We start from the raw sequence: 23,703 nt of genomic DNA, 5'->3' as shown, positions 1-23,703 counted from the left end.
TCCTGAAGATAATGGTTATGCTGCAGTTACAGGATTTAAGCAACAAAATTTCAGGATTCAAGACAGTATCCTTTTTTTCTTGGGAATTAAAAAACTAAAGCTTGTATCTTAAAGGAATAATAAAAAGCAGCTCCTGGCTGAATTGAAACACAGCCTTGGAATACATGTTATTAGCCTAACTGCCTAACTAAAAATGAAAACACAGGACTAAGTGACTAAGTACCTTCTGGTTTATCTGAAGAGGGTTAGCACACTGGGAATCTTAAACCTAAAACGTTATCTTTATAACCATTTCTGAAAGGACTTCACCAGAAGGAAAACGAATAAAAACACATTCCATCATTAATTTTGCTTTTGATCAAACATGATCAATAAAACATCTCTCTACTAAGTCTGGAAACTGCTATTACTAGTTTCATTTTAAGTCTTAATACATTGTTTTGTAAATTCAACCCTAATTTTTAAAATACTAAAACTCAACTGGATTCTGAAATGTTAATGGGACTATTTAACAAATGAGATTCTTTCCTGTGTATTTACAGCAAACGAACTATCTCTATGCCCACATATTTGTACTAGAAAAACAACTCCACCAAGGATCTCCACTGCAATTTCTGCTTCTCCTGTATGTAACCTAGTATCACGAGACCCTTCAGGGTTCTGTCACAGGTCCCACCCAAGTCATTTTACATTGATTTTCTCACCTGTACATCTTTTTCACACTAGAGCTAATTTATTCAGTCCATTCCAGTGGGTTATATCATTCCAGGCCCCAAAAAGATTTTATTAACCATTTAGAACTTTACTAGCAATCAAACACAGATAGGCGATTCCCTGTGAAAAATCCATTCTTTACCCCAATAAAAAATATGGGCCCAGTATTTATTGGAATTTTAACCCAAACCACAGAAGTGAGAACCTGGAAAAGCAAACAATTTTTTCCAGTTTACCTGCCTACGCAAGTCCCTAGTCTTCTTGGTCATTTTATCTATTGCAGAATTGAGTGCATCGCTTCTTTCTTTACGTCCAGCCTGAAAAATAAGAAAAGAAATGCACGTTTTAGTGATTCACAAAGAAATGTTAATTATAGCCAATAGTTGTTTCTGTTCAAATCAACTTTTTATTTTTATTTTTTTTAAATTAAGCCCAAACTTGGAAAATAAATGGGAGTAGTGTAGGAGAGAACCATGTGGCTTTGTTTATAAAAACCTAACCTTTGGGGGGGGGGGGGGAGGCGCCTGGGTGGCTCAGTGTGTTAAGGCCTCTGCCTTCAGCTAGGGTCATGAACCCGGGGTCCTGGGATCGGACCCACATCAGGCTCTCTGCTCGGTGGGGAGTCTGCTTCTCCCTCTCTCTCTGCCTGCCTCTCTGCCTACTTGTGATCTCTGTCAAATAAATAAAATCTTAAAAAAAAACAAAACAACAACAAAAAAAAACACTAACACTAACACTAACACTAACCTTGGGACACCTGGGTGGCTCAGTTGGTTAAGCAGCTGCCTTCCACTCAGGTCATGATCCTGGAGTCCCAGATCAAGCCCTGCATTTGTCTCCCTACTCAATGGGAAAGTCTGCTTCTCCCTCTGTCCCTCACCCCTCTTGTGTTCTCACTCCCTCTGTCTCTCTCTCTCTCTAATAAATACATAAAATCTTAAAAATAAATAAATAAATAAAACCCTAAGCTTACACTGCTTAGGCTCCACATTATCTGATGGCAAGAACTGATGGAGTTTTACCAAGAGAAGCCAAGACATGACTGTCATTTAAAAGGTTCTGCTTGAAAAAATTAAACCTTTTTTAAGATTTTATTTATATATTTGAGAGACAGATAGTGAGAGAGAGACTGAGCACAGAGAAGAGGGAGAAGCAGGCTCCCTGCTGAGCAGGGAGCACAAAGCAGGGTTCATGACTGGAGCCAAGGGCAGACACTTAACTGACTGAGCCACCCAGGACCCTAAACGTGTATTTTACTTCAAGGTTGAGAATACATTAATTTCTACTTGAACTGCAAGCAATATTAGGTTACAACTGATTCTCATAAACTCTGAGATGTGAAGAATGTCAAAATATGAAAGATGGCATCTGGAACTAAAACAATGTGACACAATGAATTTTAAAGTTAAGATGCACCAAGAAGGGTCTGAGTTAATGTGTATTATGCAGCTCCAATAAGAATGCTTTGTAAGATTACTTCAGCCATATATTTTTAAGTTCTAGGCAAAGCTTAATCCAATTGTATTGCACAGAAAAGAACATATTAGTCACTCTGAGAGAGTTATATAAATGGACACTGCTTCAGAGGTCAGGAAGTTGCGATTTTCATTGGGAAACATTTTAACCAGAACCAAAATCGATGGGCGCTAAAAGAAAAGGGGACAAAGCTAAGTTACCCAGGTAGAACTAGCTATGTGCTTGGAAATACCTTTTTAACATATTATTAGGTTAGTCCATAAAGTACATTAAAAGTTTTCCTTATAAAATGCCTGGCCAACAAATGTAAAATAAAACACCGTAGCACTCAAAGGAGAGATACAAGTAGACAAAGGACAAAGGAATTTAACTCAATGTTCTACTTTCCGGTACCCTCAAGACATTCTGGTATAGATATGCCATCAGTCCACAAGCCAGCACAGCACATGAACAGCCAGGTAAGGAGATGTATTTTCGTGTTTTCTCAGTGCCCTGTTCATCATCTATCTGTTCCTCGCCTTCTCTCTTCTCCCCCATTGGAACCATTGGAACAATGACACCTGTCCCTCTGCTCCCATCTCTATGGATTGTTACAGGAGAAAAGAAGGAATATTGAGGGATATAGATTACTCAGCAGAGGGCAGAAAGGAGATAAGAGGGGATTTCAGGAATACTAAGAGTTGAAATACAGATGCTAAATTAATACAATCACTCTCAAATTTGTTTAGAGTCACATCCATTACTTTTCCCCCTAATAATCATGTACTGCCAATAAAATTAAGTAGTCCAACTTTTGGTTTCAGCTCAGGTTGTGATCTCCGAGTTCTGAGATCAAGCCCTGCATCAGGCTCTATGCTCAGTGAAGAGTCTGCTTGGGACTCTCTCTGCCCCTCTCTCCCTAATCTTCTCTCTCAAAAAAAATAAATAAAATAAATTTTAAAAAAGTAAAAATGAAATGAAAAAAAAATTTTTTTTTTTAATGGCTTTAGGGGCTCCTAGATGGCTCAGTTGTTTAAGCATCTGCCTTCAGCTCGGGTCATGATACCAAGAACATCCCAGGACCAGCTCAGGTCATGATCCCAAGCCCCACATGAGGCTCCCAGCTCAGCAGGGAGCCTGCTTCTCTCTCTCCCTCTGCCCCTCACCCTGCTTGTGCTCTTTCCTTCTCTTTCTCTGTCAAATAAATAAATAAATTCTTGGGGGAAAATATGGGAGGGGAGTAAAAAAAAAAAAAAAGAGTCTAGGCAAAACTGATTTAGAAATGAAAATTTCTACCTGAAGGAATAAATAGTGATTTACTCATGGCCATCAGTGAGAAAAAACGTGACAAGTGTAATTACTTACTGACAATCTCAAAGATCAAAATAACAGGATCTAAGGCAAAAGGTGACTAAAACAGAATTTTAAAATAATCAAACTAATGCCTTCATCAGAAAAGTCTCCATACATTCCCCAGAGACCTAAGAACACACTTCAAAAAAATTTTCTCTAAGTCAACCTAGTATGATTTATCATTATTCCTAGCTACATTTTTAGGATGTTTCTAGTAGATCATTTATCCCAGAAAATATCAGCTATCTGAAATGCAAAAGCTGGGTACAATAACCTCATGAGAACCCAATCCCTTATAATCTCGAGTGCCCAGAAATTTTCTCAATTTGTGCAGAAGGATTTACTTTGCAAGTTATATAAAAGCAAATCATCAAGCTTGATTTTGAGGGAATCATAGCCACACAGCAAAATTTACTCTAAGACGCAACACATACCACAAATCAGCTAATTCTGTATTTGTGAAACTACCCTAAAAATCAATTTGTCTTTCTTGTTACTTTGGGAGATAAAAGTTTATGCCTCCTTGATCAGGAAGGGAGAGTTCAGAGCAGTCATCTGCTGAAGTTTTTAGGTTATACTAGACAGACCCTTTTAAAATCACAGCATCCCTTTAAAATATGTGTGTACACACAAACACACACGTATGCACATGCATGCACCTGGTGGCTCAGTTGGTTAAGTGTGTGTCTTCAGTTCAGGTCATGATCCTAGAGTCCTGGGATTGAGCCCTTACATCCTGCTCCCTGCTTGGCAGGGAGCCTGCTTCTCTTCTCACTAACCCCGCTTGCGCTCTTTCAATCTATCTGTTAAATAAATAAATCTTTTAAAATAATAAATAAAATAAAATATAATGGTGTAAGTACACAGGCATATACACACTTACAACTTTAACAATGAGCTTGATGAAAGTGGAAAGGCTGCTGATGCATAAAAAATATTTTACTTCTCTTTGAAATTAAAGCTGTTAAGATTTTTTATTTCTAGTTTTAGTTATGCCAAAGGAAAGTTGCTCATTTAACCTTTAAAATAAACGACTCACAGCTCCTACCTAATTGAAACTCTATTCCATCTAAGCAGAGACCACCTAGGTTCACTCACATTTGATATGTATGTCCTGCTTGCAGTGACAAAAGGGCTAAGAAAACGATAGGCCATATTTAGGGTTTCAACATACATTTTTCCCTCAGCAAGTAAATACCAGTTGAACTGAGGGGAGGTAAAGGTTATTAGCTAGATGGCCTCTAGCAACACAGTCCTAGTTGAGACAGTGAAAGGGCTTTCAAAACCCATCTTCAACAGAAGCATGAAGAAGCCACTCTACCTTTCTCTTATTTATTTAAGAGAGAGAGAGAGACGAAGAGCAAGCACAAGCCTGGGAAGGAGCAGAGGGAGAGGGAAAAGCAGACTCCCTGCTGAACAGGGAGTCAGATGCGGGGCTTGATCCCAGAATCCTGGGACTATGACCTAAGCCAAAGGCAGACGCAAATGGACTTGAGCCACCCAGGAGCCCCAGGGTTGCTCTATTTTTAACTTCTTAAGGAACCTCCCTACTGTTTTCCAGAGTGGCTATACCAGCCTGCATTCCCACCAACAGTGTAAGAGGGCTCCCAATAGCCAAACTATGAAAAGAGCCCACATGTCCATCCACAGAGAAATGGATAAAGAAAATGTGGTGTATATATAATGGAGTATTATTTGGCCATCAGAAAGGATGAAATCTTACCATTTACACTGATGTGAATGGAACTAGAGGGTATTACACTGAGCAAAATAAGTCAATCAGAGAAAGACAATTATCATATGGTTTCACTCATACATGGAATATAAGAAATAGCACAGAGGATCATAAGGGAAGGGAGGGAAAATCAGAATGAGAAGAAATCAGAGAGGGAGACACAAACCATGAGAGACTCTGAACTACAGGAAACAAACTGAGGGTTGCTGGAGGGGAGAGGGGTGGGGGATAGGGTAACTGGACAGTGGGCATTACGAAGGGCACGTGATGTGATAGGCGCTGGGTGTTATATGCAACTGATGAATAACTGAACTCTACATCTGAAACTAATGATGTCCTGTATGTTGTCTAACTGAATTTAAATTAAAAATAAACAAACAAATAAATAAAGCAAACAGGTATATGAAGTAAGTATATGAAATTCATAAAGTAAGGCCTTAATTTTGAAACTACTAATAACCCAGAAGAAAAAAAGACTAGGATGACTCAACTGTGAGGATATTTCAGAAGGATTTTTTTTAAGATTTTATTTATTTATTTAACAGAGATCACAAGTAGGCAGAGAGGCAGGCAGAGAGAGAGGGGGAAGCAGGCTCCCCACCAAGCGGAGAGAGCCCGATGCCGAACTCGATCCCACGACCTCGAGACCATGACCTGAGCCAAAGGCAGAGGCTTTAACCCACTGGGCCACCCAGGCGCCCCTCAGAAGGATTTTTAAATGCTCAGTCGACTAGGACAATCAGGCTAAGGTTTGGTGATAAACCAGGATCTCTTGATTTCTACATTGATTAACAACAACAAAAAAGCACTGAGCTCGATGCGGGGCCTGATCTCATGACTATGAGATCATGACCCAAGCTGAAATCAAGAGTCGGACACTCAACTGACTGAGCCACCCAGGCACCCCGCCAAATTAATTTAATTTAAAAAAATAGCTTTACAAATCTTTAAGAATGAGCAAATGAAATTCACAGAAAGGAACAAAAGGATAATACACCTACATACAAATGATATTCATTGTTACTCATAAGTAGAGAGAAACAAAAGAGCATTTTTCACCTATGAGATTCCCAGATATTGTTAAATATGGTGTGGGGGTGGGGGAGGGAGGTGGTGGAATGGTTAGTGAACATTTACAGACTTCTGGGGAAGTATGAAATGGTTTAAAACTTTTTGGAAGGCAATGTAGCAATGTCTATCAATTTTAAATATACATACACTGTAACCCAGTGATTTTATGGTTAGGAATTTATATATAAACTTGCCTAAGGATGCAAAGATATTAAAAGGATATTCATTTCACACTGTCTGCTAAAGCCAAAATCCTCAAAACAAACTACATGATCACAAATTACGGTATAGCCATACAATGGAAAAACCATGAGGCCATTAGACAGACAGACATCCTGCAAAAAAAGCAGCAGCAATTTGGAATCAGCTCCCACAGGATGTCAAGCCTTAGCAGTACCGTTTCAGCAATATGGGTTCAGCTCAAGCCCAGCTATAACGCTAACATGCTGCTATAAGCCTTTCATAGTAAGCAATGATCTTTTTCTCTTTGGGTCAAATTTTTGTTATCGATTTTCTTTGCACTGATGACATCACATGTTCAAATTTTTTGCTTGTCTTAGCACATGTCGCTGTCCTTCTACCCCAGATTTTTTGAGGGAATGACATTTTGAAGGTTCAGCAATGAAGACTGCTAGCATCTAGCCAATATACACACAAATTCACCCCTTTTAAGTTTAGCCAACTGGGTCAAAAGGCCTAACACTGAAAGGGATTCTTCAAGAAAATATGAATGGCTATCTTAACTCTTAATTCTGTTCTGTGCAAATGGCTTTGTATACCTGTGAGCCACCTATGTTGGCAGGAGGAAACACATCTAAAGAGAAAGCTACTTGGAAACAGAGTGGGAGAAGCAGGAAGGACAAATCCAAACTTGGCAGTATTTCAAAATAAAAAAATGAAGCCTGCCACACACACACAGGAAGGGGAAAACATGAACACTATGAAGCCACTGTGCAAACAGTTAAAAAAAGGGTTTGGCAATACAAATTTCAATCAGTCTGCATTAATCAAGACTTTAAGATAGTTCTGTTTGGTATGAGGTCTATGGTAGATGAAATAAAAGATCTTCATGGCCGAAAAGCACCTCTGCCTGAAGTTCTATGAAAGATTTCCCCTCACCTAATGTCTGACTCTCCAGTGCATCACCCCAGGATTTACTGCTGACTTACCTAGCCTTGGACACAGAATACAAAATTAGCACTAGAGAGTTGGGCTGTTACCTGATCCTAGCCCTGCTACCCCCACCGGCAACAACTACCAAAAAGCACATGCCTCCAAAACTAGAAGAAATCCCTAAGCTTGTAAGTTATTGCATCAAAAGGAACACAGTTCACCATCACTGTGGCACCACTACTCCTTCTTTCTGTTTTCTCAGTCATGTTTACTAACAAGAGAACAAAAGGACTTTTAAATATCAAAATCAATGGAGGGTAAGGATAGGGACAAAGATCTAGTTAAAAACTCAGATTCCCAGCTTTATATGGACAACTGACTTTTAAAAAGGTATTTGAAGGGGCACCTGGGTGGCTCAGTGGGTTAAGCCGCTGCCTTCGGCTCAGGTCATGATCTCAGGGTCCTGGGATCAAACCCCGTGTTGGGCTCTCTGCTCAGCAGGGAGCCTGCTTCCCTTCCTCTCTCTCTGCCTGCCTCTCTGCCTACTTGTGATCTCTCTCTGTCAAATAAATAAGTAAAATCTTTAAAAAAAAAAAAAAGGTATTTGAAAAGAAAGATTACCAACCATCACCTATTTATTTACAAACAACAGTGGTCTAGTGAACACCAAGACTCCGGGAGCCTAGTGTTCTGTCTGAATGCTCTCAGATCCTCCAGCTCCACCTGGGACCATCAACTACTCTTTAATCCATCCCAACATGATAAACTGGTAAAGCCAATGCATCCTTATGTATTCTATCTGCCTCTGTCATACACATTTTGTTTCTTGAGAAGATAACAAGCTAATGTTCAGCAGGAACTTCACTGTTTTTTTTTTTTTTTTTCCTAAATAGCAAATCAAATAATTTAAAAGAACAGTCCTATCTTTGCCCCCAAATACATGTAGTATGAAAGCAGTGAACAACTCTAGGATTTATCGTAATCTTTTCTCATCTTCCTTCCCTCTTCCCTACAAAAGAAAACCACTTATTCTAATATAGGCCCAAATATGAGGTTGCCAACTAAGAACTCTAAAAGGTTCTTAAGCAGGGGATATACTTAGACACACAAAATCTAGGACCTTCACCCAAAAATGACTATCATTTTTTGATAAACCTGAGGAGATCCTCCAAGTAGCAATCAAGACTGGCAGCAACAAGGTTTTTTGTTTGTTTGTTTGTTTTTCCCACTGAAAAACCATTTATGCATGCCCGCTGTGGGCCCTGCCAGGTGTGACAAGGATCCAGCTGTGGATCAAAAACACCATTTACCCTCATCCCTTCCCTGGGACAGTCCATTAGAGGGAGGCCTGAGCTGCAAGGACATGTAGACCCCAATAAAGAGTCCCCAGACTCAACCAGGCTTTGCAGTTCACCTGTCACGATGACGAGGCAGAGAGGACCTGAACAACGTTTATTTTAAGGTACTTCTCCAGAGCACCTATGTGCAGCACCACTGATATTAGAGTTATTAGAATTTTTGGATTTGGGAATGATTCAAGAAACATTTGACTTTCTAGCGTAAGGCAAAAATCAAGCTCTGGCTCTACCACAAATGAAAAGAAAATTCCATGTATCTGTACATCTGCCTCTCTGAGCAGGGAAATAATTCTCCCTAATCAGCAATATGTATCAAAAGCAAACATTCATGTAGAGTAATGCACATAACTACAGCACCTAAGCCCTGCCACTTGACTCAATTACTTTTGCTTAAAGCTATTCAGAGAAGAGAGATGAGTTCGACTCTGCTTCTCCTTTGCCTTGTCACAAACAACAACAAAGCAGTGAAAACTTGAGCAGAGGATATGGACAGCGCTTTCCAGAGGCTGAACTGCCACTTTAATTAAGTCAAAGGCATATGCCTAAAATGAAACCAGAAGTAAGTTTAATTCAGAAAGAACATGGATCTCTGCTTAGTCCTTTGAGCTAAAGAAAAAGATTAAAAAAATAATAATAATATAAAATTCCATCAATGGGAACCATGTACTCCACCAATTTCAAGACAAACACTGTATGTTCTTTGGTTCCACAGACAACCTTTTGAACCCAAAGAGAAGGCAAGATGACTTATGACTTAAAAGGAACTCTCTGGGTACTGTGCATTACTGCCCACTTCTCCAGATGCGTGAAAAAATAATTACTCTTGGGGCACCTGGGTGGCTCAGTGGGTTAAGCCTCTGCCTTCGGCTCAGGTCATGATCCCAGGGTCCTGGGATTGAGCCCTGCATATAAGGCGGGGGGGAAGGCACGTGTGTCTGCTCAGCGGGGAGACTGCTTCGCCCCTCTCTCTGTGTCTGCTTCTCTGTCTACTTGTGATCTCTCGCTCTCTGTCAAATAGATAGATAGATAGATAAATAAATAAATAAATAAAATTACTCTTGATCGCACTGGTGCTTCTCTGGGTGATTTTCCTTGCCCACAAATCTGATCTAACAGTGCTGAGATAATATAATTTAAGCATTCTCCATTTGTTAACATGTAAGAGGTAGGCAAGCAAACTAGAGAGCAGAAAGGAACCAAGAGTCTAAGGGGAAGGAAATGCTTTCCTTCTAAAATTTTCACATACAACTCATTCCTAATTGTGGTTGCTCTAATCCAAATGACTCTAATGCTTTTCTCCACATGGAACCAAAGTGGTTACTTCAGGGAAGAATTTAATCCAGTTCCTCTTGCATGTTAAAGGTATTTTTTGGTTTTAGTTTTTTGTTTTGTTTTGTTTTGTTTTGTTTTGAAATCAGGGAGTAGCTGACTTCATTCAATAGGGGCAGTTACAGTAACCCAAGGGCTGCTTTTCCTTTAAAAAAAAAATATATATATATAAATATAAATATATATATATAAATATATATATATATATATATATATATATATATATATATATATATATATATATATATATATAAAAAGAGACAGTCCTTATCAGACTCCCCCCTCCTTAGATGTTTTGGGAGAAAGTTGCTGTAGAGCAGGAACTCTGTCACCCAAGCTCACAGGCCCTGTACGAATCTGATTAAAACTTATTCACAGAAAAATGCACAAGAAACAGAATTCTGCAAATCAGTCTATGGACCCAGGTTAAGAACTTCTGGCCTATGGATAGACAAGACTTTGGAAAAGATGAGGTCAGTGCAGGGGGTAGTGACATCCTTTAGGTCTAAAACAGAACCTTTCCCTTCCTTAACCAACAAGTAGGAAAATGGCAAGAGTACTACCACAGGCTCATTAAGAATGTGGGGTTCCACTCACAGGCAGTTCAGGCTTGGGAGCTTGGCTCTGGCCTGGGGATGCACTGCAGTCTATGACTGTCTGTCCAATCTTACCTTCCTCTGTGGCCTGAAGACTCCAGTGGCCTATAAAGTATTCCTACTGTCTTCTCTCTCCTTTTATACCTCTATGTACTTTCCATATATAACTCTAATACTTCTAATCCATCTTGGGGTCTGCTTCTAAGAGGACTTAGACTAACCCACCTGCAGTTGTTGATGCTTCCACAGCACCTTCATGCAGGTCCCTGAGGACAGGACCTTGGATTCCTCCAATTCTCACTCCAGTAACACCTTTCAACACAGGAACTATGCCTCTTTAGAGGATAACTTCTTACTCAGCGGGATGAAGCTCCTGGAAGCCAAGAGGCCAATGATGTTCTGGTTTCACAGACACCACAGGTAGTTCTGAAATTTTTGCCTCCAGGTTAAGCAACAACGGTATGACAGGAATTGGCATGGAAGCCCAAATTAATATAAGGTAAGACGTGTAAAAGGCCTTACATCTGTCAGTCCTGAATATATGAAAAAATACACACACACACACGCACGCACACGTGTGTGCGTGTGTATGTGTGTGGCCCTGACTAATGCTAGAGAAATCCTTCACATTTACAGTATTATTAAACATGGTCCTGGGGGCACCTGGGTGGCTCAGTTGGTTAAGTGTCTGCCTTTGGCTCATGATCCTGGGATCAAGCCTCATGTTGGGCTCCCTGCTCAACAGGACGCCTGCTTCTCCTTCTCCCTCTGCCCCCGACTCGTGCTTGCTGTCTCTCTCTTGTGCTCTCAAATACATAAAACCTTAAAATAAGATAAACGTGGAATTGTACATTCATAACCAAGTTCTGAAAAATGATGACACTATTCAACAAGGAGAAGAAACAGGTCAAGTAAAAACAAAATCCTATTCCAAAGTATAAGTGACCTTCTGTATTCACCAGAGATTCCAACAACAGTGAGTATTAGACTCAAAGTCAGTTCTTAACGTGTGCCAGCAGGAGCTATTAAGTATGCAAATGCTCTGTTACATGGGCACTACAATGCCCCAAATCAAGCTCAGTCCTTTCAGATGAAGGAGTAAGTGAGATTCAGAGGTAAATACGAGGGACTATACCAGAATCCAACCATGTTCTATCACTTGCCCTAAATCACTTCTGTTCTAGGTTTATGTTTATTTAGGGCATGCAGTATTAAATGACAGGATCACCCTTATTCTCCTAGTAAGACATCTAAAGATCAAATCAGCATTATTTTTCAATCAGCACTATGATCAAAACATCGTTGTAAAATGAGACAGAAAAGGAGAAATCTTTTTAACTCAATTTCCCCTTCAATTCTCAAGGAGCGAAAGTAACCAAATACTTTGTATTGTAAGGTTTTCCCCCCCTCTTCATTCTTGGTTTATGATGTTAAGCTCTTAATGACAAGAAGCCAAGCCCACCTTGGCTAGTTTTCCAACACATCTAAAGCAAATCATAGTCAGACTTCTATTTTCGCCAAGCATGACAACAAGGTGACTGAGTAGCTTTCCAAACTACCGGAGCAGCAGGCACTACCTCGCACAGGCCAGCGTTAAATCTGCACTTCACAAATTGTGCAGGCTCCTGCCCATGTAGATGATCTCTCTCTGCAGAACCGGCAGTCTAACACTGGCTCTTCCAAGCATTAAAAATCATCACTCTGCTATCCCAACTCACTGTTCAGACGGGTCTTCCTGAATGCTGCCTTTATTATACCTCATTGCTGCTTCCTGCACTGAAGGAATACCATGTTTTTAAGTCAGGGGTCCTCTTTCTTGCTTTATTACAATCAAGGGGTCTTACAGCGACCCTGATGCTGTTACAAAGCACAGTGCTTTATAACAGTAAAGCTTCTGGAAAACCCAAACAAAAGACACGTCACCCGGTGACGTCAGCCTATATACAGTTCTGTGTGGTCGCAGCACATAAGCAATTCCATTCTTGTGCCGTTTCTCGGAAAAGCTTTTCAGTAAATGCACTCATGCTGCTCCAGGAGCTCTTCTCTGCAACAAGCCGCCCATCTGCCATCAACAAGTTAAGACCGAGGGAACTAACGGCTGCGGAAAGGAGAGACTGAAGCTTTGATTAACCAGCCGAGCAGTTAAAGGAGGACAAAATTAATAACTTACATTCAAAACTGATTAAGGGAAGCAGAAAGGACACAGAAAATGAAGCCAATGCTTTCAAGAGGAATATCCTAAGGAAAAAAATAACTCACCCTGGTGGATTCAATTTTGCTCAGAAAGCCTGGGACACAGAAAACAGGAAACTGGTCAAAGGCTCCTGCATGTTAGAGCCTTTTACAGACTCACTGCGTTGAGTCTAACAACCGCGACTGAATGCAGCCTCCAATGTGCTCAGAAGAATGGGTAAGTCCATGCATTTATGTGTCTTGTACAGTCAGCAAGGAATCGTGCTTTTTAAAATAAGCCACTGAATTCATGTTTTATGAAAGAAATCACTGTCAAATTTCTGGATTTTGAGGTTTAGGTAATAGCCTATATTGCTAATGACAGAACATGCTCTATTTTCTTAATGGTTTAAGTTTTGTTCTAGTCATACTAACAAGGTTAGTTTTCCTGCAGCAAATGAAAAATAAGTTATATGCAGTGAAATCTTTCGCCATAATGTTGTTTTTTTTTTAACAGCTCATACATTCTGCTGAAAAATATCCTATCTTCTTGTTTTCCTTAAATTATATTCTGCAGGCTTACATTTCAAGTGGCCATTAGGGGCCCCTATGCTGGCAGCAATATATGCAATGAGTATGGTTTTAAAAATGCTGCCTGCCCTGGGTATGGCGTGTCCACCCAAATGCCGCTGCGAGAAGCTGCTCTTCTACTGCGACTCTCAGGGCTTCCGCTCAGTGCCAAACGCCACAGACAAGGGCTCTCTGGGCCTGTCCCTGAGGCACAATCACATCACAGAGCTCGAAAGGGATCAATTTGCCAGCTTCAGTCAACTTACCTGGCTCCACTTAGACCACAATCAAATTTCAACAGTAAAAGAAGATGCTTTTCAAGGACTATATAAACTTAAGGAATTAATCTTAAGTTCCAACAAAATATTTTACTTGCCAAACACAACTTTTACTCAACTGATTAACCTGCAAAATTTGGACCTGTCTTTTAATCAGCTGTCATCTCTGCACCCAGAGCTCTTCTACGGCCTTCGGAAGCTGCAGACCTTGCATTTACGGTCCAACTCCCTGCGGACTATCCCAGTACGTCTGTTCTGGGACTGTCGTAGTCTCGAGTTTCTGGATTTGAGCACAAACCGTTTGCGAAGTTTGGCTCGCAATGGATTTGCAGGATTAATCAAACTGAGAGAGCTTCACCTAGAGCACAACCAGCTGACGAAGATTAATTTTGCTCATTTCCTACGGCTAAGCAGTCTGCACACACTCTTCTTACAATGGAACAAAATTAGCAACTTGACATGTGGAATGGAGTGGACCTGGGGCACTTTAGAAAAGCTAGACTTGACTGGAAATGAAATCAAAGCCATCGACCCGACAGTGTTTGAAACGATGCCTAATCTTAAAATTCTTCTCATGGATAACAACAAGTTAAATAGCCTCGATTCCAAGATCTTAAACTCCCTGAGATCCCTCACAACCGTCGGCCTCTCTGGCAATCTGTGGGAATGCAGCCCTCGAATATGTGCTTTGGCCTCCTGGCTGGGCAGTTTCCAAGGTCGGTGGGAACATTCCATCCTATGTCACAGCCCTGACCACACCCAAGGAGAGGATATACTAGATGCAGTCCACGGATTTCAGCTCTGCTGGAATTTATCAACCACTGTCACTGCCATGGCTACAACTTATAGAGATCCAACCACTGAATACACAAAAAGAATAAGCTCATCAAGTTACCATGTGGGAGACAAAGAAATCCCAACTACTGCAGGCATAGCAGTTACTACTGAGGAACACTTTCCCGAACCAGACAATGCCATCTTCACTCAGCGGGTAATTACAGGAACAATGGCTTTATTGTTTTCTTTCTTTTTTATTATTTTTATAGTGTTCATCTCCAGGAAGTGCTGCCCTCCCACTTTAAGAAGAATTAGGCAGTGCTCAATGATTCAGAACCACAGGCAGCTCCGATCCCAAACACGACTCCATATGTCAAACATGTCAGACCAAGGACCGTATAATGAATATGAACCCACCCATGAAGGACCCTTCATCATCATTAATGGTTATGGACAGTGCAAGTGTCAGCAGCTGCCATACAAAGAATGTGAAGTATAATATCGGCCCGTCATCAAAAATTACATCAGATAAGTAACCTATTTTACATAGTAGGGGCTAAATACATACCTAATTTTTACCAATGGTGACATTAAGCCTAATTTTCCAAATCAAGTGGAGACTTAAGTTTTTGAAGTGTTGAAGTATTTTTAATTTTTTTTATGAAACCATATTTTAAGTGTTATATGAAGCAAAGCTCTTATTAATTTGCACTCTTGTTGCAAAGTCTAAAAATGCTTACTTCAAAATAAGACATTTCATGTATGTAATTATAAACTATTATGCATAAACATTTACACTAAGGTCTCCATATGCTATTTTTTTTCTACTGAAAACAGTTTGGAAAGAAGCTACTGAGCAGAAAAAGATATGGATCAATACTTGTTAGATCACTGCTCTCCATCCCAAGTACCACAACTGGCTTGCTGCTTAAAAGGAGGCTTAGCAAAGTTCCCTTATATGATAATTTGGTATTTACTCAAATCTACAATTTACTGCCAGTGTGGGAAGTAGAATTTGATGTATGCTGAAGACTGGTAAATATTAAACACTCTTCTTCCAGAGTTTTTGCCTGGGTTGGTAGATACTATCGAAGTCCACATTATGAAATCAGAACGCTTTATGTAATTCTAATAAACTGAGTGACTCTTTAATATATTTAAATAATGAATCCAAGTGATTGTGAAAAGGTCTCATTACAATGAAATCAATAGTAAATAATTACACTGACTTCATGTGACATATCTCTAGTTTTACTTATAATGGAAATGTTGATTTTTGTGGCATTTAGACAATTTTCTTAAACTAGTATTAAATCACCGTTTTACTAATTAGTTTACTAAATCCTATATTTACATTTACATGTAAAAAAAGATTTAGAAATTATTTTGGAGAGAAAAGAGACAAACTGAGTCAATTTAACAATCCTGTGACCTGCTCCCTCTAGTTTGAAAGCACACACAAAAAATTCTCTCCCTCCCTCCATGATCAAAGATGCCTTGACAAAGGGGTTTAAACCTCTTTCTTCTGCCTTCTCCTGATCTTCAAACCTCAAAAAGCCAAATTAAAAACAATTGGCTAGCAAGAGGCATAACACTAGTTCTTAATAGAATATAGTATAATGGAACAAAGAAAAAAATCACTTTCTAAATATTATATGCTGAAATGTGGCTATTTAATAAAGGTATCTATCCATACTATAAGAACAGTTCCTTCTAAGTGAAGGGAACAACATATTACTGAGGAGAACATTCTACATGCCTATACAGCCACACAGCGGTAATGCAAAGGTGGCATGGAGGTGAAGGGATGAAAGGGAAAGGCAGCATTTTGAAATGTGACCCAAAGAAACAGTATAGCTTAAGTTAAAAGACAGGCATGAGTGAGGCAAAGGTTAACTACACAATCTGCATCAAACAGGGCAAGGCCCTGGGACCTGCAGCTGAAAAGGGGAGAGAGTGTTAATAAAAACATTCCATCATTAACAAATGGTAACGATGCCATACTTTTCATGCAGAAAAGAGCCATAAGTATCTCATTTCTTTGATTATGATTTCTACAAAGAAACTATGACATATTTGGGATTTAGATCCAAGTCATCATTTCATATAGAATTTTTCCATAAAAGAGGTTTCTTGCATGTAGTAGCAAAACCCATTAAATTAGACTGGCTTAATTTTAGAAAAGTGAGCATTTCTACAACTGACATTGGCTCTATGTGAAAAAAGGTATATATCTTTAGAGAAAACCACTACCATTAAAAAAACAAAAAACAAAAAACAAACAAAAAAACCCCAGCTAATCTTTCCCTTAATATGACCATTAACACGTTATCCTTCTATCCAAGGCATGTTTTCTTCCCAGGATTGAACTGCAAACATGCTAAGACTACAGTTTAACCCATGAGATTTAACTCTAATTTTTTTCTTCTTTAATAGTAAGAGAGGGGTGTCTACCTACATTTCAAAGAAAACGTCTATCAGTAAAAACGCAGATGAGATCACAAATTAAGGTAAAAATGTGCTCTCTATATTTTTTAGGGTGGGTAGATTAGTTTGGCAAAGTCTCAGCCCAGCTGTGTTCAGCTGATCTTGAGCGGTGAGCATTTCATTTCTTATTAAACCAGACCCTGGGCCTGCCTGAGCAGAGACAGAAGCTGATTTTACGGCATAGAGCGCAGATCATCGCTTCCCTATGGGGGGGCTGGATCAGAAGCCCCATTACAAATTAGAGCTCCATGAGCTAAAATTTACCAACCCATTTATCAGGGTAACCATGGCCATTTGTCAGGGTAAGCTTTGTCACAACACAACTGTGCCCTGAACACACAGACTCCACTAGCCCTAAAGGATAGCACTGGAGTATTTTCTGTCATTTCATCCACAGCCAACATTAACTGAACTGTGAAGAGAAGGATGAGAAATACCGGCTAAAAATTCCCACATAAATATTAAAGATTACCTTTAGTAAAATGGACCATCAACTGACAAAATCCTTCATGTGTGTAGAAAAGTAAACTGGGAAAGCAAGCAATTCAGTAAATTCTGGGAAACAGCATAGCAAAGCCACTAAGGAATACTTTCCAGTCGAAAACTATAAAATTTTTTTGCCCTCCATTTTTTTGGTAATGCTCTCAGAGAAAAGTAACAGTGCCAGACAGCATTTTCCTTTTTCATTTAAAGTACAAACTTCCCTTTTCAACTGCTTGTAGAAGGCAGGATTCTAGTGAATTTTGGCCTATTTGTGTTTTGGTATCGGCACAGGTTTGAAGATGAGACTGTTAGTCATATGTCCTCTCTTTACCAACTGGCTAGGGTGTAAGAGCATCACAGCTACACTGCAGAACCTGGTAATATGATGTTAGAGCTTTTGTAGTCTTATCCTCTTCAGCGCCTCCCCCCTCCCTCAGATCTTTTTTCACTTTCAAGGTTTGAGGAAAATGACCACTTAAACAAGAACCAGAAAAATAATTAAATCTCTCTGGAAAAAGAAAAGCTAAGAAGGCCATGATATTGTATCCACCTAGTAACCAAGAGCTTGTTTGGAATCGTTTATATTCATTTCTGTAGCTTGCCAGGGATTTCAATCACTTTTCTGAAATCAGAGTGGGCTGATAAATCTGCAAATCCACACACAACTCAGAGAATACCCACTGCCAACATCAAATAGCAAAGATACTAATTTTTTAAGCCAAAAATCTGCACTAACACATGTAATTTCTTAATGTGCCTAAGTTAATTTCTATACCAATTCAATGAATGGAATCGACTGAACTTTCCAACTCCACTAATTATTAAAATCCATCTGCTTATTCTAATGCTAGTCACCAAGAGCTAGACTCCATCTTTCCAATAAAAATGAGCCCTCTGTATCGCTAGGTCCAAATCATAAAATTCAAAACAGGCATATCATTTTCTTAAGGCATACTTCCTACACATGCTATCAGGGCAAAAAGCTATAAATGTTTTCTTCCTAAAATGTGGATATCTATATGAAATTTTAAAAGAATATTTTGAGAAGCTGACTTACATGATCATTTTCCTAATAGAGCAATACAGTGACAGACCTTTCTCAAAGTCTGTTTTGGGACATGATCTTCATATTTCATTGGCTTAAATGCTTCAACCAGAAAAAGATGAACATAAAAATGATAAGGTCATCTATAGGTAATTAAATATTCCTGTTCTTAATCTAGGGCAAAATCACAGTACTTGAATAAGGCCAAAAACACAAGGAAAATGACTGTTCAAGCTTTCATACAAGCTATTCACACACACATTTGGAAACCTCTGCTACTCCTTCAACTAACATATTCTTCCTTGGTAATCTTAAAAAAAAAAAAAAAGTCTGATATATGGAATGTTTGGTGAACCTTCCTATCAACACTGAGACTGGACACTAAGAGTACAGTCCAAACACATTGTGTTCAATCACCTTAAGAGCCATTTTTCTGTTTTGTTTTGTTTTTGCTGGGAGGTGGGCAACTGGGTTGGGGGGGGTGGGAAGAAAATACTATTATAATGGGGCCAGGAGGATAACGAAGTGCAGTGTACAGGAAAGATTTGTTATTAAAATTGTGTATACTGTAAAAAGTGGATGTCTTTTTTTTTTTTAAGCTTTTCCTTGTTAGTCAATCAATTTTGACATGTGAAACTTGAAAAACCATTTGTGACAGAGAAACCTTAAATGAACATTTGTACCATATTCTCTACAATGCCAAATATGCCAGTTGAGTAAAGGGCAGTTAATTAACTCTCTTCATCGAGAGAAAGGTTAAACTAAGTGAAGGACGGGGTGGTGGTGGTTGGGTAGGGAGGGGGTTGGGGACAGCCCTAGCCAAAAAGCTACCATGCCAACAGCTAGCAGTTCTGCAATAAGAAGTTGCTCTGTCACAAGCCTTAGGGAATGGACAAACAGCTATCCATAGGGATCACAGGGCCTAAGGTTGGCTTCCTATCCTGCCCAAAAGTGTACTGCCACCACATCCTGAGAAGCTTCAAAAAGACTGCCTGTATCTAGCAAACAGCAACTTGGCCTTTACCTTGGCAGTTCTCTGGTGGGGACAGACACCAACAGCACCTTACACACCATTCCTGAGAGGGATGGCCATAGGTGCTGACCATGCTGAGATCTCTAGGATCCCCATATATCCTACCCCACTCTGAGACACCAGCTCAGCAAATATGGATAGGGTAAAGGAAGCTAAGATTTTTAAGTAATGGCCTTTGCTTGGAATAAACAACCCCAGGATAGGATGCTATGCCTGGGCAGCATGGTGGTGGGGTGGGGTGGAGGGGTGTGCAGAAAGTGCCCTGGTCTCAAGGAACTGACTGCCAGGAGCTGCCACATTTGACTGGATGTACTTGCTACTTCTCTAGGCCCAGAGCAATGCAGCAGGACTACACCGCAGGAAGAAACAAGGCCTTTCACCCAGGATTAAGGGGATCAGAGAGGCTAAGAGAGCTATCACACCAGGAATCTCAGCAGTAACAAGGGCAGAGACAGGAACCTCAGCACAAAATTTTACTGTCAAACTCATCATGTATGCACTAGAAGGCAGAGGTGATGGTGGTTTCAATTTGCACAAAGAACTGAATTCCTATACTATATGGAGTTAAAAGAGCTTATTAACCTAATTCTCGTACATTTAAATCTTGAAAATCCCATGTAAAGCTACATCTCATTTCTTTATCGGCTATTTTAATTAGTTTTGCCTGTATGCCACAGCATTCTCAGGTTCCCACTCAAATTTATAATAGATTTCTTCAAGGTCTGTTTCAAGTGATTTTTTTCCCTTTCTTTAAATATATCTAACCAGCTGGGTACTCAAATCTCCCTTAGACAAAATGTACTACAAATCGTCTTTCACAAAGAGAGAAAGAGAGGTGAAAAATCATAGCTATTCCAAACATCGCTCCTTCTTAGCATGAGTTCCTCCTCAGCAGCCAAAGTTTTGGGAACACTCTTTAGGGACACATGTTGAGCCTCCCTTCCCCTAGCCACAGGGGACATTAAAGAGAAATTTCCAAAGGCAAGTACAATGAGGCACCCTATCCTACAAAGTCTGCAAACTGAACATACACCAACCCTTAATACATGGAGGCCCAAGAGCAAAGTCTACCACATGGCCTCCCACATGGGTCTCAGGACCTCCCACCAGCACCCCAACATGAAGAAGCATCTGTGAACAATTAGCCTGAAGGCAGGGCCAATAACTCTACCACCACACTAAGACACAAGACACTCTTTCCTCACTTGAGAACCAGATTTTAAAACTGCAACCCCAGAGAACCCCAGAGACAAACCCAAAGCAGTTTTACAACTTTCATCAAGACACTTGACCAAAAACTATGGTAGAGAGATAAAAATGTTTTAACTTCAATAACTGACTCTCCATTCAAAATTGTGTTCAGAGCACAAGAACTCCATGTTTAGGCTGTGGTATTTGTACAAAAAAATACACATGTGCACCTGCACATATTTACACACACATACACACACATACACATATGTGTATAATTTAAATATATACATGTAAAACCTATTAAGTTGCTTCTTTTGAAAAATTAGAAACTATACAGCCACTGATATTAGCCCACCTGCTTCATCACCATGAGAAGCAAAAATGTTCCTCGAGATAGACCAAACCATTTCCCATGGCCTAGCTGCAAATATACAGAGAGCAACTGCTCAGCACCTTACACCTTTGAAAACTATTTATCATTTCATATAACTTACTTCTACGAAGTGAAGGAAACAGAGCTTAATACATTCACATGAACTAAATGGTTCATATATTTGTTAAAGATTTTATTTATTGATTTGAGAGAGAGCCATACAGAGATAGAAAATGAGCAAGGAGGCAGGAGAGAGAGAAGCAGGCTCCCCAATGATCCATGAGCCCAACGAGGGGCTCGATCCCAGGACCCAGGATCATGACCTGAGTCAAAGGCAGATGTTTAACCAGGTGCCCCAAATGGTTCAAATATGGATATGAAAAGATCAGAAGCAGGGATTCTTAACTCTAAGGGTCCAGGATATGTTTCATAGAAAGCAAGAACCTCTTGAAATTACAATGCAAGTATTTTATGTATGTTTTTATGTATGTCTGAATATTTCACCAGATTCTAAAGGGTTGTGATAACTTATTAAAAGAAAACTTGTTTTTAAAAAATTATTTAAAAAGTTTATTATTAAACTTATTAAAACTTATTAAACTTATTTTTTTTAAAAAGCCCTAGCAGAATGATGGGACAGTTATTTCTAGTATACACTAATTTGACCTTGACCTTCCCCTGGTGGCTAAGGCAAAGAACAAAACCATGAACTTTCATCTGATAAAAGCAGCACACTAGTTTACTTGGGGTAGAGACACTTAAGTGCAAAACCCTGTGAATTATTTATAAAACAGAGCCAGATGCAGGATCAGTAAGAAAAAATGTCAGACAGTATCTCCAAGGAGGTTATGAAGAACAGACAGACTTGCTCTTCATGTAAATCCTTGAAAAAGTTAAGAGTAAGAAGCCTACCCAAGCATGTTGCATGCTTTGTGGTGACCCAAGGGTGAATGAAGCCTATACAGTCAGCAAGACTGAATGTGCACCTACTTGGGAAAGCAGTTAATATCTCCTCCTTATCACATCCCTGCGACCCAAACTACAGTGTTCCATCACCTACGAGACACTTGGTGCATATCTGCTCCATTACAACATGAGGAGTACAACTTAAATTTTAAAAATCTTCTAACTACACCAGGAATGAAAAGAAGCACATTCCATGGATAATCTTTAGTGCTGATGATAACCCTAACCACTCTCCTTGGGTAAGAATCTTAAAAGTGGTAACTAATTTTCTAAGAAAGAATGCATTTAAAAACATAAAGCATTCACTGGTCTGATGGCTGTCACAAGTGTAACTGTCCCTCATTCTATAACTATCAGAAAAAACATTTAGATTTCAAAAGGAGTAAAGAGCACAGTGATTAAGAGACCTATTCCATACTTGTGCCTGTGACCACGGACAAGTCCTTCAACCTCACTGTCCCTCGAGCTTCTCATCCCTAACATGGAATTAATAAATTAATAGTAGTAACAACCAAAGGGGAATCAAATTCACGTAAAGTACTGAGAACAGGCTAGAACAGCGTAAAGGTTCAATAAATGCTTGCTTTTTTTTTCACTGCAGCATGTGGAGAGCTAGATGCAAGAGATCCATCAAGTAGAGAATATAATCACATTAAAAACATGTTAGACCTCAGCATTATTTCAGGAACCTCTTTAGTTTCTGGTCTCCTTCCCTCACTAAGCTAATGAATAGTATCCAAAATGAAGACTCATAGCAACAGCTTTTAATAAGCCAACAGACTGGATGTACTTTCTGTGTCTAGTACCGTTATAAAACTAACCACATTACTCACAGCCAAGTAATCTGCTTTATAAAATGTATTATAATATTATGTATGACATTACTTTGGCTTTACGAATCAAGGCTAAATTTCAAAAGATAAAATCCCTAATTCCAAAATTCCTTCTGAGTAAGGCAGTCACTTAAAATCCAGTGATGTCTCTTTTCCTTGTTCAATAAAACTATATGTGACACATGTATTACCCATTATCATAAACAGATACTATTTTTCAAAAGAAAGAAGAAATAATCTCATTGGTATCTCAGCTTCTGACAAGTTTCTTTTAGGACAAAATACATGGCTGAGGATTAAAGATCACGATTATGTTTATTTTTTTTTGCTTAGAAGATAAATGCCTTCAAGTCTACCACATCTAATTTAGGAAGAAGCCCATCCAACTGTGGCAGATTTGGTTTGTAGGCAGATTTGCTAGAATCATTGATATGAAGGGAGGTATGAAAATTTAAAACCACAAAGATAACTTATCAGTTCAGTGCATATAGCAGGGTTATGTTTCATGATTGCTGATGATCCTCCATATTACCAAAATGTTAAATATAAAGCTTGTTCAGAATTAGACTGTCTGAATGAATACACACATTATTATGGCCCAAATTTTTTAAGACAAGAACTTTCTTAGTCTTCCTAAGATCATGATCCAGTTTGTCCAGCAAGGAAGAACACTTTATCTCCTCCTTCATCCACAACTTTTCTCCATTTCATTTCCATTTCCCACATCTCTTGACACTGGGCTTGGTTTTTGACCCTCAGTTTTACAAA

The 23,703-nt window shown here is 39.3% G+C and overlaps 2 protein-coding genes across 4 annotated transcripts in view; one reads left to right on the top strand and one right to left on the bottom strand.

Moving 5' to 3' along the window:
* The window catches only part of CTNNA1 (catenin alpha 1), a 181,176-nt gene that overhangs the window by 51,241 nt on the left and 106,232 nt on the right, over positions 1-23,703 (bottom strand). For both annotated transcript variants that reach the window (XM_047729759.1, XM_047729760.1), the window contains exon 8: positions 951-1,031. In XM_047729759.1, coding sequence (XP_047585715.1) covers positions 951-1,031 — 81 coding nt within the window. The remainder of the gene's footprint in view (positions 1-950; positions 1,032-23,703) is intronic.
* On the top strand, positions 12,717-19,111 carry LRRTM2 (leucine rich repeat transmembrane neuronal 2). Of its 2 annotated transcripts, none has more exons than XM_047729785.1 (2): positions 12,717-13,134; positions 13,902-19,111. In XM_047729785.1, the coding sequence occupies exons 1-2, from the start codon at positions 13,105-13,107 to the stop codon at positions 15,018-15,020; spliced, it is 1,149 nt and encodes a 382-aa protein (XP_047585741.1). In that variant the 5' UTR covers positions 12,717-13,104; the 3' UTR covers positions 15,021-19,111. The 2 variants fall into 2 exon arrangements, with proteins under 2 accessions (XP_047585741.1, XP_047585740.1); XM_047729784.1 differs by having other exon boundaries at positions 13,474-19,111.

This window comes from Lutra lutra, chromosome 5, assembly GCF_902655055.1.
Source record: "Lutra lutra chromosome 5, mLutLut1.2, whole genome shotgun sequence".
Lineage (NCBI taxonomy): Eukaryota > Metazoa > Chordata > Mammalia > Carnivora > Mustelidae > Lutra > Lutra lutra.
This window is presented reverse-complemented; position numbering and strand designations above follow the sequence as displayed.